Raw genomic sequence first — 17,626 nt, forward strand, 5'->3', positions numbered from 1 at the left:
CTTCCAGTCTCCCCATCCTTGCCTGGAAGGCAGCCAGAATCTCAGCACAGCGTGGAGACAAAGGCCTTTTTGGAAGTCCATTACCCCCAAGAAAAACATCCATGACCTTTCTTTAGGCAGGTCTCAGCCCAGCTTTTGCTGATCAGATTTTGTTAGAGCATCCATGTTTGCTGTTTCTTCAGAGTCATGGACCTCCTTACCAATGCATGATAACACAGGGAAGGGATTAAGACTGTATGCTTTGTGGACTCCAGGATCTTAGTGATTTTAATAACAAGAACAACAACTTACATATGCATAATACAATATGCACAATATCAAACAGAGCACAATGAAATGTGACCTCTGAATAAGAAGGGGGTGCAGTGACTTGAGGGTCTCCATCCCAACCCCATGATGTGTCGGACTCTAAGATGCAAGAGACTAAACCAAGTTCCATTTTAGTTTGTTTTGCTGGGGGGAGGTGGGGTGTGACTGCTATTTTCCAGACTTCTGTACTTGTACCAGCTACTTATTCAAAATCTGAAAGCTGAGATCAAGCTAGAGCTTCAGGGAAGGGAGAGGTTAAGAAGGATTGGGAGCTCAAGGGCATCTTGTCAGTGAGCTCTAGTTAGGAAACAGGCCTGTTTTGGCTCCTGCACTTCCTCTTCTCCCTAGAGCTCTGCCTGTCAGAAACGCCTTCCCACACACCACTGCCCTGCCATTTGCCAGAGAATTGCGGGGGAGAGGGGCTTTTCCTGTCTGTGTGCTGAGACTCAGCCAGCCCTCAGACTGTGGTTTTCTCTGGAGCCTGGAGCCCACTCGCTGTGGCTTTGTGTGTTTTTCACCAGAGAAGAAACTGAGGACAAACGCAGTGAAGGGCACTGCTCCCAGGGTCATGCTGAGGTGACTGGCAAGTGCTCAGCTATTCCCCTCCTCTCCTATCACTGACCTCCAGCTGCCAAACTACATGGTTACGGTATTGCTTCTTTGCCCTGGGAATCTGACTGACTTCGAGGAAAGACAAGGCAGAACTCCCAGCAGGTTGCTCCTTTCTGAAAAGAGTTGAGCAGTTTGCAGCTCCCGTAGGGAACCATTCCCCACTCCCTGCTTTGCCAGTCCACTGCTCAGTCTCATAACATGCAGATTCTTTTGTTCCCTGTGACAAATCTCCAACATACTCACTCTCCCACCTGCTATAGAAATAGAAATATTTTCTGTTCCCTGGTATTACTGGGGATTTCCTTTTTGTCAGCTGCTGATCTAAAGTCCCTTTTTCAGAGAAGGTACCCTAGAGCCTTTCTGTTATTCCAAGCACCTACAGGGTTAGACTGAAGAACCTGGCATTGTAACATCTTCCCCATAATCTTTTTCGTTCCTAGAATTGTGTCTCAATCCCATCTCCCACACAAAGAATAATTCAGCAAGATAAATGCAGAAAGTCACTCAAAGCAATAAAAGCTTTACTTCTTTGTGGATGGGAGCCCACTGCAAGATTAGATTGAGGATAGGACCTCTTGTTTTTTAATCCAGAATAGTATTCTGTGGCAGTAATGAGCTTGTCTGCCTTCCTAGAAGCTAGTCCCAGTTTCCAAGGGTATAAAATTCAGCTCTAAAAAACACTTCACTGAGTTGACCACTTAACTCTTCTTTTTATGCGTGGGACTGTCCCTGGAGCCCTGGGGTTGCCTTCACCAGGCAGATATTATCCCTCACAAAAATGTCACCCACCTCCATCAGCTCTCTCAGCAACATTCAGAGAGATAATCACTGATTACTATGGTATTTTTGTTTTCTTTTTTCTTTTTTTTTTTACCAGGCTCTCTTTGCCAACTACTCACAATCCAGTACCAGCCATATATCTATGCCAGCTGGCTCTGACGCCCACAAGACATCAAGTGCCACTTGTAGTATCCAGAAAGCAGCCAGTTTGCACAAAGTGATGCCATCCCAGAGTATGCCCTCTCAGCTGGTTCCAAAGCCTCCAGCAAGCCACAGGCAGGCAGTGGTCAGAAAGGCTGCAGCCCAGAGGATTTCCAAGTAAGTCTTATCTCTTCCCATCCACAACAGGGAGTTGGGAGTTGGCACTGGTTCCCCTGAGAAGGAATGTTGGAGAAGAACCTGTCTACATGCGACTTGGACATAGATCTTTTTGGCTGTGCTGTCCAAAATAAATCTCAGAATAACCTTAGCTGTGTGTACTGAAATAGGTGTGCACTATGTTGCAGTTTCATGTTTCACAATGGTAAGGTAGGTAAGACTGTAGGTAGTACAAACATAAGGACGTAGGAACTGCTAGACTGAATCAGAGAAGTATCTGATCCAGGGTGGGATTCAGTTACCTAAATACAGGTTGCTAGTGACATTTTAGATGCCCAGGGCTATTCCACCTGACCTCTAGCTGCTGCTCCAGATGAGCATAAGTCTTCTGTAGATCTTGTGTGATATCTGCCAGTCCCATGCAGATGTCTCAAATAACGTGAGAGTAACAAGTATGGTACTAGACATCTATGTTTAGGCACTTGAGTCACTCCCTCCATGTTTAATCTTTGATGGGGGCTAGAATCTGGTGGGTCAGAAGAAGCTGCCAAAAAAAAAAAACCCCAATAACCTTAACAAGCTAGTCTGCCCTTGAGCCAAGTTTCCCCATAAATTTAACACACGATTGACTTACGCCTTCAAGTGCAAGTGTTTATTTCATTTAAAGTGTTTCTATTGTGCCTAATGTAATGATAGCTTTCCTCATTATCTGTAGAAATCCTTCTTTTAACTTTTACTAAGCTTTTAGTTATATAGTGCTTGCCATTCTAAGGCAGATGGATTTGAAGTGTGTTATCTTTAAAAACAAAGAAATTCACCATGAAATGTTGCTTACTGATTGTAAGTTTCCTTCCTTTCCATTTCTTGGTGTGTCTTCTCTTTTGTGCATTATGAGAGAAGGTGAGCAAGACTTCTGGGTTTCCTTTTTATCCTTTACCTTTCTTGGTGGCGTCCTCAGCTCTCTGTTTATCTCCTCTTAAATGACAGAACTGCTTTAGACTAAATCCTTCATCAGGTTTTTCCTTATATATCCTTAGACTTGTTTCATCCCTGAATACTGAAGGGCAAAAATTGCATTTATAACTTCCTCCCTTATACTTACTCTACAGCCAGAAGAGTTGTAAAGCTTTCAGAGCAGGTTCCTGTGAGGTTTCCTGATTCTGTGTTCCCTTCCTGTTTAAAGAGAGAAATTTTAGGAAAAGATTACTGATGAAAGACACCTTATGAAGATGCTAGGGCACTGTCAGTGTGTGTGGATCAAATCTAGAACAGCAAGGCGTATTTAAGGAGCTTGGGCAGAACTGCTTTGGGGAAGCTTGTGTTTCTCCTGCCTGTACTCTTGCTATCTTAAGAGATAGCACACTGAATTAATCCCCCAAAACTATTTAAAAAGAAAACAAGACGTTAGTAGACTTTGTCAGCTCAGCAAATGCAGATGTGAGCATCAGGTCTGGCAGGTATATGCTGGTGGGTTTGCTGTCTGATTTCTTTTATGTTGGGTAGCTCATGTTAGTACAGGTGACAGGCTATGTCAGTGGGTTTCTCTGCCGGGCAGCAGGGATGTGTATTTGAAGATGCCGGTGTGCTGTGCTCACTTCTTGGCAGAGGAAATGTTTATCCTTGTGAGATGGAATTGCAGCTCCTTGGACAGACTTTACTTTGCTGCATTTTTGTGGTTTCTGCTCTGTGACAGGCAGGAGTGTGGGAAAACCGGAAAAAGTTCAGCACCAAAAATGCGCAGAAGGGGGGAAAAAAGCAAAAGATTCCTTCAGAATTTCAGAAAACTAGTCCAAGTATTGAAGGCTGCAAGGAGCCACTCCGGAAATACTTTCCAAGTTGCCTTTGAGTCTCCAGCATAGGGCTCCAAACCCATTCTTGCCATTCATGGGATCTTGCAGTAAGATTTTTTCACTTACATGGAAAACAGCAGTGCCCAGCTATATTTCCAGCATACTGAGAGCTGATCATTTAAAAACTGCTATGTCTCAGTCTAATTTAATCCATTCATTGTTGTCAGGAAAAGACCAGAGATGCATCTCCTCTGAGAGTGAATGGAGAGAAGCCTCTGTGTCAAAGGAATATAGATTAGAGAAGATGTCTTGCATGCTCTAACCTGTTCTTTACAGTCCCTGGTTATTCTGTACAAAGTATTCTTGGACACTCTGTGTAATCTGCTTTCAAAAAACTCCAGTGGCAGAACCCCACCATGTGCTATAGAAGACTATTTAAGAATCTAGACAACCAAACAGAATGTTTCTCCTGATGTACAATCTGAGTTTTTGCTTTGTTTCATGCTGTTGTACCTTGTTCCTCCTCCCTGAACCACCCTAAACACTTTCCCTTGCAAATACTTTCCATCTTTTGAATATCCTTCTACTCCTTGGAGTTTCCTAATGTTGCTTAGACTTGTTGAGGTTTTGTTAACCTCAGATAGTAGTTCCACCTGCCAAGTTCTTAATTGTCTTGAATTTACTGTATTTTCTTCAGTTTGTCAGAGTGCTTGCATTGTGGCACCCAGAATTGTACTTTTCGAGTGTGGGACTACCATATCCTTGGGTTATGACATGGTAAATATCCCTCTCCATAACATCTAATCTAATTTTGGCTTTTTGGCTGCTTCATTTCTGTCAGGTCTTTTTTGATTTGCTGCCCACTCTCACCCCCTAATACTTGTTGGCTGTTTTCCTGATCTCTTTCCTCAAAGAAGATCTCAGTGCTATATATTATTTCCACAAGACTCACTGAAACTAATCCCATTCTGTTGTTAAAGCTCTCGTGTCTCTTTTTTTTTTTCCCCATATATTTCAGTAAGTCAGACCTTATTTCTCTGCTCTTGCACCACCTGGCTTTTGTTTAACATCTTAATAAAGATCATCTTTTCAAAGTTGTTTGTAGAATTTCTCCAGAGACTGGACTGTAAAGACAAACTGAAATCAACTTTTGTCTCTTTGACCTATCTCTTCCTTGCATGCGTTATCAATTCTCTCCCAGCCAGCACACGTGGCTTCCAGAAGAGGAAGAAAAGAGTAAGAAGTAGAAAACTCAACTACAAACAGAATGAGATGCTAAAGACGAGCATTACTGACTAATTCAAAAACTATCTAGTAACTTGGACACTTCCCTGGTTAAAATATAAAGGAAAAAAGTAATGGAACAGCCAGACAATTTAGTCTTGTCTTTCCAGTTCCTGGCCTCTCTTGTTTTCTCAGTCTCTCAACTTGTAAAAGGTGGTAGGTAGGACACTTTATAATGGATTGTGTCCAAAGCAGACTCCTTGCTTAAGCTAACAGAGTGGAAAACTGGGGCCCATATTAAGGTGTGGAAAAAGACTAACTGGGAGAAATGGTTTAATATGTAGCTCTACACTGAAATATAGCCCCATAAAATGGTCTCATGGGGCTCCATAGTTTTGATTAAATGTGCTCATATCACAAGTAGAAAAAGACAGTTTTTGAACAGCTAACACAAGAAGCTCTTTTTTCTTTCCAAGAGTCAGACTGGGTCCTTTCCACTGCTCATGTTGCCACTACTATTGGCAGGTCTGTGAATCATGGAAGAGACCTGTTGATAGCTGAGAGCAACATTTTGAGACAGAGATCACAGATATAGTATTTGTAAGCCATGGAATGAAGCAGATGTCCCTGGAAGCAGCATTTGGTGTATCGAATCTTCACATTACAGATGACAGCATGCAAAGTAGAAAAACATATTAGCTCAACTGTCAGAATGCAGAGCGAACTGGTACAGGTGGTAGACAGAAAAATCTTTCTGCTTTTAGGAATGATTAAGTCACAATAAATAGAAATTTCTGCACTATCATTCCTATAGGAACTTTTCAGAAACCTGCTCTCTAACTATGACAGCATCAAGTAGAGCAAGGCCTTGAACAGCCTGTGAACAGAACTATCAGTCAAAGAAAAGATCTCAGAAAAATTCAGCTGTCAATGTTAGACCACTGTATATGAAGAGAGGAAATGCCAGGTAGAGAAAAGGAGCATGTAGATGAAGATGTTATCAGGGAGAGAGCAAGCCCAAGAAGATCACTGAGTTTACCAGCAATAGACTGGAACATCACAAACTACTGGGGATGTTGATCAACATGGCATAATTTATTGTATTGAACTTCTCTGTAAATATCATTCCAAACAAGTCTATTCAGGAAGCCTTTCAAAACAAATATTCCCTTCAAGTCCCAACACCACAGCACAAAATCTTTCTACCTTCTTGTTCTTTTGCATATTTGCTTTGCATGGTGCCAGCAGCAGAAGAGCCAAAGTTCTGCTCTATTGTAGCTAGTACAGAAATAGGGTAGAGGTGATGCATTTCTCCTGGGTTCAGGAAATCCATCCCACAACGGGGTGGAGTCCTGACTGCAATTGGATACGGCAGTAGCCAGCTGTTCTAGGACAGCCTGGCAAATGTGCCAAAAGTATAATCATGGCCACAGAGCGAGCCCTGTAAAACACTATGGTTCTGGTTTGTATCCTGTCTTGCCCGTGTGTGCTTATTCATAGGTGTGCGTGAAGTGTCTTAAGTGAGACGGGTGCATCACACATACAAACTGAGTGCCTACTGAAAAGAGGACAGGCAGCAGGAGAGCAATCATATAACTGTTACTGGAACCCCTTTCACTTTTTTGCTACTGCTGTACTACAGCACGCTTGTTTTTTTAGCTCCTGAGCATCTGGGTTAATCAGGCTGCCTGACCCTTCGACATTTTTGGCAGCAAAAGCAGTGCATCTGAGAGACGTGCCTTGATTTAACACCCTGACACAGCTGGGCTCACTAGGCCCGTAGCTCTTAGCCCTTGGCTAGCCTCAGATCATACACACAGATACACATGTGGAGATACCCTGTCCAAGAGCAACAAAGAGGAACAAGCCTCCCTGGCTCTGGGTCTTCACATCTGTTGCTGTCCTCTTGTCAAACCTGGGCTTCTTGTGATGTGAATTTGTTAGTGTCAGTTCTGTCCCCCCTGGACCATTAGATGCGTTCATAGCATCCCAGGAATAGGTTGTTAAAACAAAGGTGTTCAAAATTTAGTCAAGAAAGTATTTCTTTGTCACCTGTGGAACAAGAGCATCTTCCAAATTTGCAGTTCAAGGCTGGGCAGCTTAGGGCTGGTTTAGTGCCTAAATGAAGGAAGTCAGTATCAGTTTCAAGGAGGAGTTAGCTGTGTAACAGGACAGAAAAGGGCAATGACATACTTAAGTGGAGGGAACAGTGGGGACAGTGTTTTTGTTAGTATTGAAGAAGAAGAAATGGAGAACATAACAATGGATTGCGTTGGAGAAGTGGAAGCAAAAAACCACAGACATTAAAAGCAGGAAACTGAAAAAGACAGTAGGGTTTCAGCCAACCAAAGGAGAAAGTAAGTGGAACGGATTAACTCAGTTTAAGCAGTGAATATGTTCTGGCACTGGAGCTTCCATCAGGACAGCAGAGAGAACTTGAGGGGTGAGCTTAGCATGGTGGGAGATCAAAGACCCAGAAGCAGATCTGAGAATGAGCTGTGTGGAGGTGACTGTTGAAACTGCAAGAATCAAGGTACACTGTGGGTAGGCAGAAAAGAAGGGCAATTCTGTGGAGAGAAAGAGATTCTCTAAATGTAAACCACGCTTTAAGGTAGAAGTGTGACTGTTCCCTGTTTTGTTTTTTTGTTGCTGTACTTGCTGGCACTCTTGATGACATTTTCAACCACTAGTCTTGCATTCTACCTACAGAAGGGTGAGCTGAATTTGGCTGTCAGTTGTGCTGCGTTAACAAAGTGGACAAGTTAATCATGAGCATGGAATCTCTACATAAGAACCATAAAGATCCATCTGGATTATCGGCTCCCAGAAGGACCATGCAGTATCAGCAGCAAAAGAAACCATACGTACAGATCCAAAATTCTCTCCAAGAGACAATAAACATAGAAACAGGCACCTCATTTGACAATAGCATTTCAAATTATGGCTGATGAAGTAACGGGTTGTGTTTTGCAAATGTCATATCTGCATCCCTCTCCCTTCCTGTATGGACTCCAATTTATTTCACTAAAATCCAATGGAGATAAAATACAGGAGACCCTCACTGGCCTTTTAGCTGCCAGGAGCACCTGGATTACTGGCAACTTGCTGACTTTGAAATCTGAAAGCAAAAGGTTTCAGACAAAACTATAGAAACTGCACACGTGTGCCTGGGTCTGTTAGTCATCAGGGCATCGCATGGGGATTGGAGATTACAGTGCTCTTCTTGGGAAGAGCTCACAGTAACTCTGTAATGCTGCAGAGCTGAAAGAGTGAAGGAGAAGGACTCTGGCAGAGAGACAGGAGTGTACACGCAGAAGTCTGGAGTGATCAGAATAGAGTTGGGCAGGAAGGAAGAAAGGCAAGGAGGGATAAGGGAGGAGAGGACAAACCAGGAACAGATGGATAAATTGTTGTGCTAGTTTTGGTGCTTAGTGTGCTGTGTGGTGCTTAGTTGCTGGCTGCAGTTAAACCACAACAATTGTATAGATTTTAAAGACAGAATAGATCATTGCGGCTGGATAGCTTGACCTCACCTTGTGAGTAGACCCATTTTTTATGTAGGAGGGCATGGTCTCAGTTTGGTAATGAATCTTTATAACAGTTAAAGGAAGTGCAGTTGTACTCCTCAGAGTATAGTTTTGCTGTAACTCAAATGCTGAGATAAATGCAGGAGGATTTGCATAAAGTATGTGTTTGAGGACTGGCACTGGACTACGGGAGATTAAATGCATCCTGTAGGTCTCAGTTTCCAAGACAAGTGAGAAATCTTGCCTAAATGAGCTGTCTCTGCTGAGACAAGATGCAAGGAATTAACTTTTGAATGTAACATGTTTTTGCCAGTGTGTGCATTTCTGTTCTAAGGTTGCTTAATCATTTTACTTCAAATCACTGGAATGAGGTGACCACAGCATTATTAGTTGAGTTGTGCTTTGGTGGTCAAATACCATTTACTATGTCCTTTATCCTCCAGAATCAGCTTCCAAGGCACATGGGACAATTAAGTGTTTTAGGCACATTAAAGTCTTGCTGGTGGCTTGAGTGTTCATCTGTCTTGCTCTGCCTTTTTGAAGTCGGTTGCTGTCACTGTCTTTTTCATACTATGCTCAGGCACAGCTTCATAGCTACAGTCCCAGTGAGATTATGTAAACTAGGAGAATTCTCAATTTTTTTGTTTGAGACTTTTATTCTTCTATGGTATATCCCTTCTTATCTCTGTCTCATTTGATGCTTTTACCTGTTAGGGTGACCTCCGCTGAAAGGCAACTGAATGGATTCCAGAACAGCCTTCACAGTGCTGCATCCTGTGAGGCAGGGACAAATTCCACAGGTGAGTGCCAGTGCTGAAGACTAGGAAAGTGGGGGTGGGCATGCTGGGATGCTTTCATCTTTCTCAAGAACTGGCAGGGAAAAAACTTTCTCAGCAAGAAGAAGAAACACAGCTGCCTACCCTGCATGTAGTGGTTCCTAGGTAACAGTCTGGGTTCAGCTGTGCAGGGAATTTATTCCTCCTGGGATTAAAAAGACTAAACAGAAGGGAGCAAAGGCTGAGTTTCATAGAGTTGGAAGACGAAGATCCCTAAAGATGTGGCTGGGAAAAAAAACTTGGCTAAAATGGCTCCTCTTTGCTTTAGGCTTTGGCTCAAAGATAGTCTGTTGTTTAAGCTTGGCCTGTAATAAAGGGCCAGGACATTCTTTACATTTTTCTTCGGTCTTGCAGAAAAGCCCCTTAGTTCAGAAAGACACAGTTGAGACTTGTGAATCAGCTGCATAGTGAAGTCAATCAGTAGAGGTGAAAGTTCCTAAAGGAAAATCACTGAGACTTATAGAATCAAATCTTCATCATTCCCTAGTGGCTAATTAATTCAAACAGGTTTATCTGCTGTTAAGGTCTCAGTAAATGAGGACCCAATCCATTTTTCATTGATGCAGACCTATTAGCAGGTACAGTGTAGTCCTTATGAACCCATATTACCCATGGCCCACAGTAATTTGTGACGGTGCTGTAATGGAATATATGGACAAATTATGGTCTAGAATGCTTTAAAAAATTATGTTTCTGACCTTTTGTTTTGCTGGGAAAACTGAAAACATGACTTGAGTATCACTAATGCAGTGATCTCTGTGTTTTCACAAGCTGAAAGAAAAGTTTGCATAGGGGTGAACTACCCAATTAATCTCTTGGATATTTAGCTCTGAAACTTAAAGATGACATTCCCATTATTAATGTCAGTGATTTTATTGCTGATCCTCTAGCACAAACATTCAGCTAATGCACTTATTGTACAGTTCCAACTGGCTCCCACACTTTGCCACCTGCCAAAAACTCCAGTTATCCTACCAGAAATTTTATAGGGTGAATAGCCATAGTCAATAAAAAAGACCCTACAGCACATTGGAACATGACAGTGACAGTGTAGGAATGGAATATACTGGGATTATCAGAATAAGTAAAATTATGTCAACACTGTAGTATATGTATAGTTGAGGCAAAAGTTCTGGTCTACTGTATAGTTCAAGTTGAGTTTTTAGTACAGTATATAAAGTAAGGTTACACATAAATGTACAAGTAAATGTAAAAATGGAGCTCTCAATATATTGACCAAACAGGTTTGCTTGCATGGATTTACATGAAGGTGTTTGTGTGCTGAATTCTGCCTTCTTTTTCACAGCTTTAAGAGCACTCTCACAGTTGCCACCCTGTAATTTTAACCTCTGCAAGAGATTTTCTCCATCTCCTCTGGGTACTGTTGTTGTTACGTGTGTCTGTGATAACTGTAGGTAGCATTTTTCTATCCTTCCCTGTCTCTGTAAATATTTAAGCAGGGCATGCATGAGGATTGTTGATAATATTAATGACAGAAGGCAACAGCCAGAGCTGCAGGAAGAATATAGGCTAGAAAACGACTACAAAGTTCAAGGTAGTCACCCTCTCTGGGAATACTTACAATCCAGTGAGAACTGAAAACTTCAGCTCATGTTTCCTTCTGTAGGACTAGGCTAGCTGCACTGCGTTAAACTTATCCTCTCTGAAGCTGAAACAAAGGGTTTAGCCTGCCATTTAACTAAGAGTGTGAGGGCTTAGATAGAACCCTAGTTTGGCTAGGGGTAGGCTAGCAGAACCATGGTGGGTGGGTCACTCAAAGCTTCCTTGTCACTAAAAGAGGTATATAGCTCCAAGAACAGTGCTAAATATTGCAGTGATTGAACTAACTAGAGCAAAATGTTTGTTCTTGGAAACTGGGGAATGGTATTTTCTTCAGCTTTGCACCAAGCCACTGGTATGCATCAGAGGCTGCTGTGCCCAGTCTGTGCGTCTCAGAAACTACTCTGGTCCTTCCTGCAGGAACAGCTGTTTTTCTTCTTCACTCTCTTTTCTATTGATTGCTTACACTAGGGCCCTGATTCCTTCATCAGCATCTTATTTGAGGTTACTGTTTCACATGTATTTAGTATCCTAGATACCAACTAGAGGGATTGGAGACACAAGTCATAAAGCAGATTACAGAATAAACTGCAAGCATTTAAAGATAAAAGGCTGTGAAAAGTTGCGGAGATAAAAGAGGAACCAGGCAGAACCTCTGTATAAACACACACACACACACAAATGTTCAAAAATGCCTGAGAAGCTTGAATAGGCCTTCTCCTCTAACAGCCTATCTGAGGATAGCTATGGGGCTCTGCAGAGAAGAAGCATAAAGGTGTCACAAATGATCTAACCAAAAGTAAGGATGATGCTCAAAGGAAGAGGGAGTCAGGCAGTGTGGAAACTTTTAACCAGATTGTCCAGAAAACAGTTCACTGGTGGTTAGTACTGCAACTGTAGGAGAATATCAGTTGTAGATACTGTTGTGCAGTGGGCTCAAGCCCTTGAGGACAGATCCCTTGAGGTGAAATAAAAGGCAGAATAAAAGTCAGCATTTCTGCAAAGCTGCTCAGGATTCTGAAACAAGCCACCACTACAATGAAAGTGTGGTAGCAGGTGTGGTAAGTGTGGTACCTCTCATCCCTATGGCCTCATCCTCATTTCATGGTGAGGCAGAAGTTGTGTGTGAGCTATATGCCACTGGTGTAATGAGAGAGAAGGCAGAGATTCTCATGAGTATCTACTGACAGGAAGCTAAATCTGCAAGCTATCATTTGGGGGTTATTTGTAGTGTCTGAATAGACAGTTTCCTATCAAAGTTCCTGAAAGTTTAACAGGATTTATTCTATTAAAGAAATACTAAGAATTACTACCTCTAGGGAACATTCAAAATGCTTCTGACCTGATTTTTCACTCAAATTGAACACTCAGCCACTAGTGGGTTGTCACTCATTCTGAAAATACAGCTATTATCACATTGCTTTTTTAATTCTGTGTTACTTTGAGGGTCCCACAGCATTACACTGATTGTTTCCTGCTTCATGGAATTTAGCAATTCAATTAGTGAAATAGGGTGATTGTGAACTAAGAAATCAATTCTTTTTTCCAAGTCTTCTTCAGAATATAGCTTGCTGAGTAACAGCTAAGCTAAGTAGTATGGTGGGTTGTTCAGTTCCAGGTTGTCTTTATGAGGCTGTGTTTGATATGGTGAGTTCAGATGATGAAGGAAGGAACCTACAGGCTGGTCATTTTTTTTTACTGTATATATTAACAATGTAAGGTGTATGGAGACATTTTGCCATATTTTGCTGTTTTATTTTCTTTTCCTCCTTAGTGGCATTAGGTGAATAGCACATTAATTCTTTTTCTCAAGAAAGTGAAGTTCTAGGTAAAAAAGGTGTCATTTTTCCACCAGAATTTAGCTTTTGAACAACTGGCAAGAAACATCAAGAAAGTTCTGTAGCTACATGGAAGACCTTATAGTTAGAAATTTATTATATTATTCCTCCTTTTTGAAAATGCTAACACAAAGCAGGTTTTAGGGAGAATAGAGGATGAAAGGCACTTTATGAAAATATAACGGCATAGTCCCAGGCAGCTTCTCTGTTCCTGAGCTGGACTCTTGTCTGCAAGAGCCTGGAGACAGGAACAATCTGAAAGTATAGTGAACCCCTCAGTGCAGTTGTGGAGTGGATACACAAGGTGATGACCCCAGCTGATTTTATTTGGTTTGGTTTGATTTGTAAAGGTAACAGCAACTATGAGTGAAATCTGTCTTCTGTCTTTGTGCTTCTCTCTTTCGTTTGCTGCCAACTTCTTAGGAGTTTGTGAAATTCTTATTTTAAAAGCCTCAGAAGACAGAATGCCTCTGGGGTTCTGTTTTGCTATGGCAAAAATAGAATGTGCTAATAACCTCTATAATTGCAAACAAATATGATTAATGATCATAAACAAATATGATATAATGATCAAAACTGGGCAAGACTGATGCCTGGATCCAGACTTAACAGGACTTTCACCTTTTCATACTCAAACTGATTAACAATGATGCAGTTTTATTGTGCTAATGTTTATATTACTAGTGTCCACATGGCTTTTCCACTATGTGTGCTGGGAGAAGACAAAAGCATTAGAGTTACTGAATAGGGGAGGTAAAAGTTAGTAATATGCTATCTGAGTTTGACAGCAGTGAAGACTGCTAATTCATGCAAAGTCTCAGATCTCTACCTAGTCTGGTTTAAAGCATGAGTCCAAAACTAATTTATTTGTATTCTAGTTCTCTTGAGAATACTTCATAGCAGAAGGTGAATGTCAAAACTCAGTCTGAAGCTAGGGAGGAAACTTCTTGAGCTAGGTGGTATAGACTTGATTTTATTCCCTGTGATTCCCAGGATCTGAGCTTAGTTGCAGGGTGATGCACAGTTGTCTATTTGCTTTGGACATTCACCTTGCCCCCATATCTGCATGAATGCCAAGTCCTGAAGGTATGCAACTCTTTGAAATAAAGTGTATCATCATCTGTAAGGGCTTAAGACTGGATCCTGAACTGCCTAGTTGAAGAATATAGGGATTAATAAACTGGTTTAGATCTAATCCATGTAGAAGGCAGGCTGCTGTTCTTAGTTTTCTAGTGTTTTCCTTCTTTAGGCTAAGGTTGAGAGTAGTGTCTGAATGCCCTCCAAATAAGACGAATTGTGCAAGCAGTGTGGTCCGGTACAGAGCAATGAATGGAGCCTGCTTGCAAACTAGTGATAGTAAGGTGCACTTTTTGCACTTACTCTTCTTTGCATCTAGCACGTTCCAGATTTTTCCATTTTACAGGAAATCTACAGGTAGACTGTATTTCTAAAGTTTTTTATATCCAAGATTATTGTATGGTCCTTCATAAGAAGGTCATGTATGTCTTGTTATTGGACACCTGAAATTAAAAGTTAACGTTGGAGGTGCTAAGCTGTGACTGGCTGTTGTCTACCCACTGCTTGAATTAACATTATTCCTGAAATGCAGCCCCTTTTATGTAAGCTTAAGGAAAGAAAAGAAGAGATTCTTTTAGCAGGTGTGCAAAAGTACAAGCTTCAAAATTGCCCTGCACCAGCAAAAGAACAAAAAAAGGCAAGTAAACACAACAGGCATTGAAACAAGATGCATACAATTGCTTTGTATTGTTTGCCAGATCTAAACAAAGAAAATGCCTGGGATTTGGTGATTCTTTTATCAGCCAGTGTCTCTCAACTCTCTTGGAGCATAAAGGGTGGGGATGGGATGGGATGGGATATGTACTGTTGCTACTGTGCATGGCCTGTGTCAGACTCCCAGCCATTTGCTACAGTAGGGTGGAATTCCCAGCTGCCCGGACTTGTCCAGGCTTCCTCAGCTTCTGCCAGGCTCCCCTGCAGCCTTGGAAGGCAGTAGATTGTTGAACACCAATGTATTTATTTTTATGTTGTTATCACATTCCCAAGAGGAACCCTGGCTATGATTTCAGCTGGTCTCACCACACTGTCCAAATCCTTCATCAGGAGCAGCTGGGAAAAGAAATCACTCAGGTTTCTGCACAGCACATTGCTGGTATGCCTCCTCCCTCCCACTAATCCTTTTAATTCCAGTCTTCATTTGCCACCCTCCTGGTTCTCTCTTGTTGCTGTGACTGACTGCACAAGTGGTCTTGACTTTGAAAGGTGACCTTCAAAGGGGCACCTCAAGTAACCTCTACCTCAGACTACTTTGGCTACTCAGGCACAAGATACCTTATGACACAAAAGAGCAAGTTTTGATGTCACCTCATTACTTATTCTAATCCAGGAATGGAGTAATGATGAGCTCTTCCACATAAATCCTTCCAGAACCACCTGTCTGGCTGAGAAGCTCTGGGTGGGTCACTGAAAGGGAACAGCAGTGTGATATCCAGCACCTTGCATTAAACTTTTCCAGTGCAGCCTCTCACCGTGCATACAGCCCTTGTCAACAGTGGTAATAACATTCTGTCACCATCTCTCTCTGTAGTGCCATCTCCGTGCAGAGAAAGGGTTACTGAGAAACAGAATCAGTCCATTTTATCATATTTTGGAAAGCAGTGGAGCTTGAGGTGAATCCTACTATTGTGCCTCACTTTTTGGGAGGGCAAAGAATCAGTTACAATGGAGGATATTTGTTTCACATTTGTTCTTAGAATTATCTTCCTAAAGCCATTGTTCTTTCATGCATCATTAAAACATCCTGGATCTTCTCTCTCTCTCCCCTGCTGACTTCCACAGTTTCATAAAGAGGGCAAACAGGATGGGGGAAAAGATAATTTATCTCCCTGCTATAGTTGTTGCATCTGTCCCAGGTCAGATAATGACAGACAAGCCTGTAGTACCAGATGAACCAGAAGGGAAAGAAGAAGGGTAAAGAAAGACCTCCTTACCCCATTTTTTGGTACTCTCTGAAGGAGCAGGGAACCATTATCTTATGACTAGAAATGAGCAAATATTGATGTCTCTAACCAATACCTTTAAAACAGATACAAATAATCAACAGGGCATGACTATGTTTATCCAGTTATCAGATAACTGTCTGTAAGTCTCATTAAATCCCAGCAGAGTGTAAAGCTCTGCCAAAAGCACCATTCCGGGCCCTTCTCAGATGATGTTAAGAAGATAATGTCCAACTCAGCCATCGCCTCTCAGCTAGAGCTGAGGGTCAGTGTTCACTTCTAATGATCAGAAATGACATTTATTCCTTAACTTCTGAGAGCAGCCTGCCTCTCACACCTTTAGTCAACCTTTTGCCTTTCTTTTATGAAAGGAAGGAGGTTTTTCCTGTTGCTACTGATCTCGTGCCACTGAAAGGACATTCCAAGTCTCAGGACCACTGGGAAAGCAGGAGAAAAAGGAAAGGACAGTCTTTAGAAATTGGCTTCCCTGTTTAAGAACGAGAACCCAGCTTGAATTTTAGAAGCCTTCACTTCTGACAGACTCAAAGAAAACTCTGAAGCAGGATAAGTAATGACTTCAGGCAGTTGGCATTTTTGCCTGACTGCAGGCTGAGCATTGCTTGTTCTCAGTAGTTAGGTGATGGCAAACTGCCTGTATTTCCTTGCTGTGTTGGAAATGTCATTCAAGATCAGGTGTGCAAAGACTGGGGAGAGGTTTTATAATATATTGGCTACTTCTGTCTCACATCTGGCCCTTTGGCATTAAGCTACCTATAGAGAGGATGACTTTGCCCATCCAAATTGGATTTTGTTTTAATCTGGCATTATTTTATTGAGACTAAAAATAGAAGCCAAAATGTGTGTGAATAGGGTAAAAGGAGTGTCTGAAGTTATGAAATGAAATGTGGGGAAGAGCCAGAGAAGAGAGCCACAACAAACCAGGGAGTAGGGAGCTGAATAAGAGAAATCAGAGTGAAGGCTGTCAAGTACAGAAGGGCATTAACAGTCAGGGCATTAACACCCAGTGTCTTCTCTCTAACATGGGGAGCAGGAAGGCTCATGCTGGCTTCCACTGCTATTTCTGCACTTGTTAACGAGGCTGCTCACTGCTCTTTTCATGCAGGGAGACTTCACTTGAATACAGTTGTGTGTACTGCTTGTGTCACACCCCACCTCCCCCCCCCCCAAGTAAATTTTCATGACTTGGAACTGCTGCTTTCCCTTGCCTGCCCAGTCCAGCAAGCCGACTTGAAATTGTGCCCAAAATATGGGGGAGGGAAGGCTGGCCTTCTGTTGTCAGCTGTCCTGGCTTGCTAGTGTCAGTCACCCATGGATATAAATAAACCCCATCTATTTATTGCCTTTCTTAGTTGCACTATATATTATCAAGAGAATTCTGGGCATCACTCTAGGATTAGAAATTCCCTCTGCTCTGGGATAAAAAATCTGAATTTCTAGGATTATCAGAGCTTTTCAGGGAGAAAAGAAGTTGCTGTTTTCAACACTAGATTCAGGAGGCTTCGACATGCTTCTCAGTTGTGCCACAGACTTGCTGTGGGTATGATGAAACAGCCCAAACTAGCTCTAAAAAACGTTAGCATGGATCCCTGACCCAGTACTGTCATCTAGCCTAGTGCTCTGCTCTGTCTCATTCCTCCAGCTTGGAAGCAGAGTAGATTAGGTGCTGGTGTCTGACCAAGGCTGTGTACATCTGTGCTGGGAAAGTCTATATGGCACTGAATTTTAGTATGCAGGTATCCTGTAAATGACTTTACACAGCTCCTGTGATTTCCTTGTGACTCAGAATCATACCCG

At 42.1% G+C, this 17,626-nt stretch overlaps 1 protein-coding gene across 2 annotated transcripts in view; it reads left to right on the plus strand.

Moving 5' to 3' along the window:
* The window catches only part of TTLL5 (tubulin tyrosine ligase like 5), a 145,060-nt gene that overhangs the window by 125,279 nt on the left and 2,155 nt on the right, over positions 1-17,626 (plus strand). For both annotated transcript variants that reach the window (XM_075503279.1, XM_075503280.1), the window contains exons 32-33: positions 1,799-2,019; positions 9,275-9,360. In XM_075503279.1, the coding sequence (XP_075359394.1) occupies positions 1,799-2,019; positions 9,275-9,360 (307 nt within the window). The remainder of the gene's footprint in view (positions 1-1,798; positions 2,020-9,274; positions 9,361-17,626) is intronic.

Source organism: Mycteria americana, chromosome 5 (assembly GCF_035582795.1).
Source record: "Mycteria americana isolate JAX WOST 10 ecotype Jacksonville Zoo and Gardens chromosome 5, USCA_MyAme_1.0, whole genome shotgun sequence".
In the NCBI taxonomy this organism is placed as follows: Eukaryota; Metazoa; Chordata; class Aves; order Ciconiiformes; family Ciconiidae; genus Mycteria; species Mycteria americana.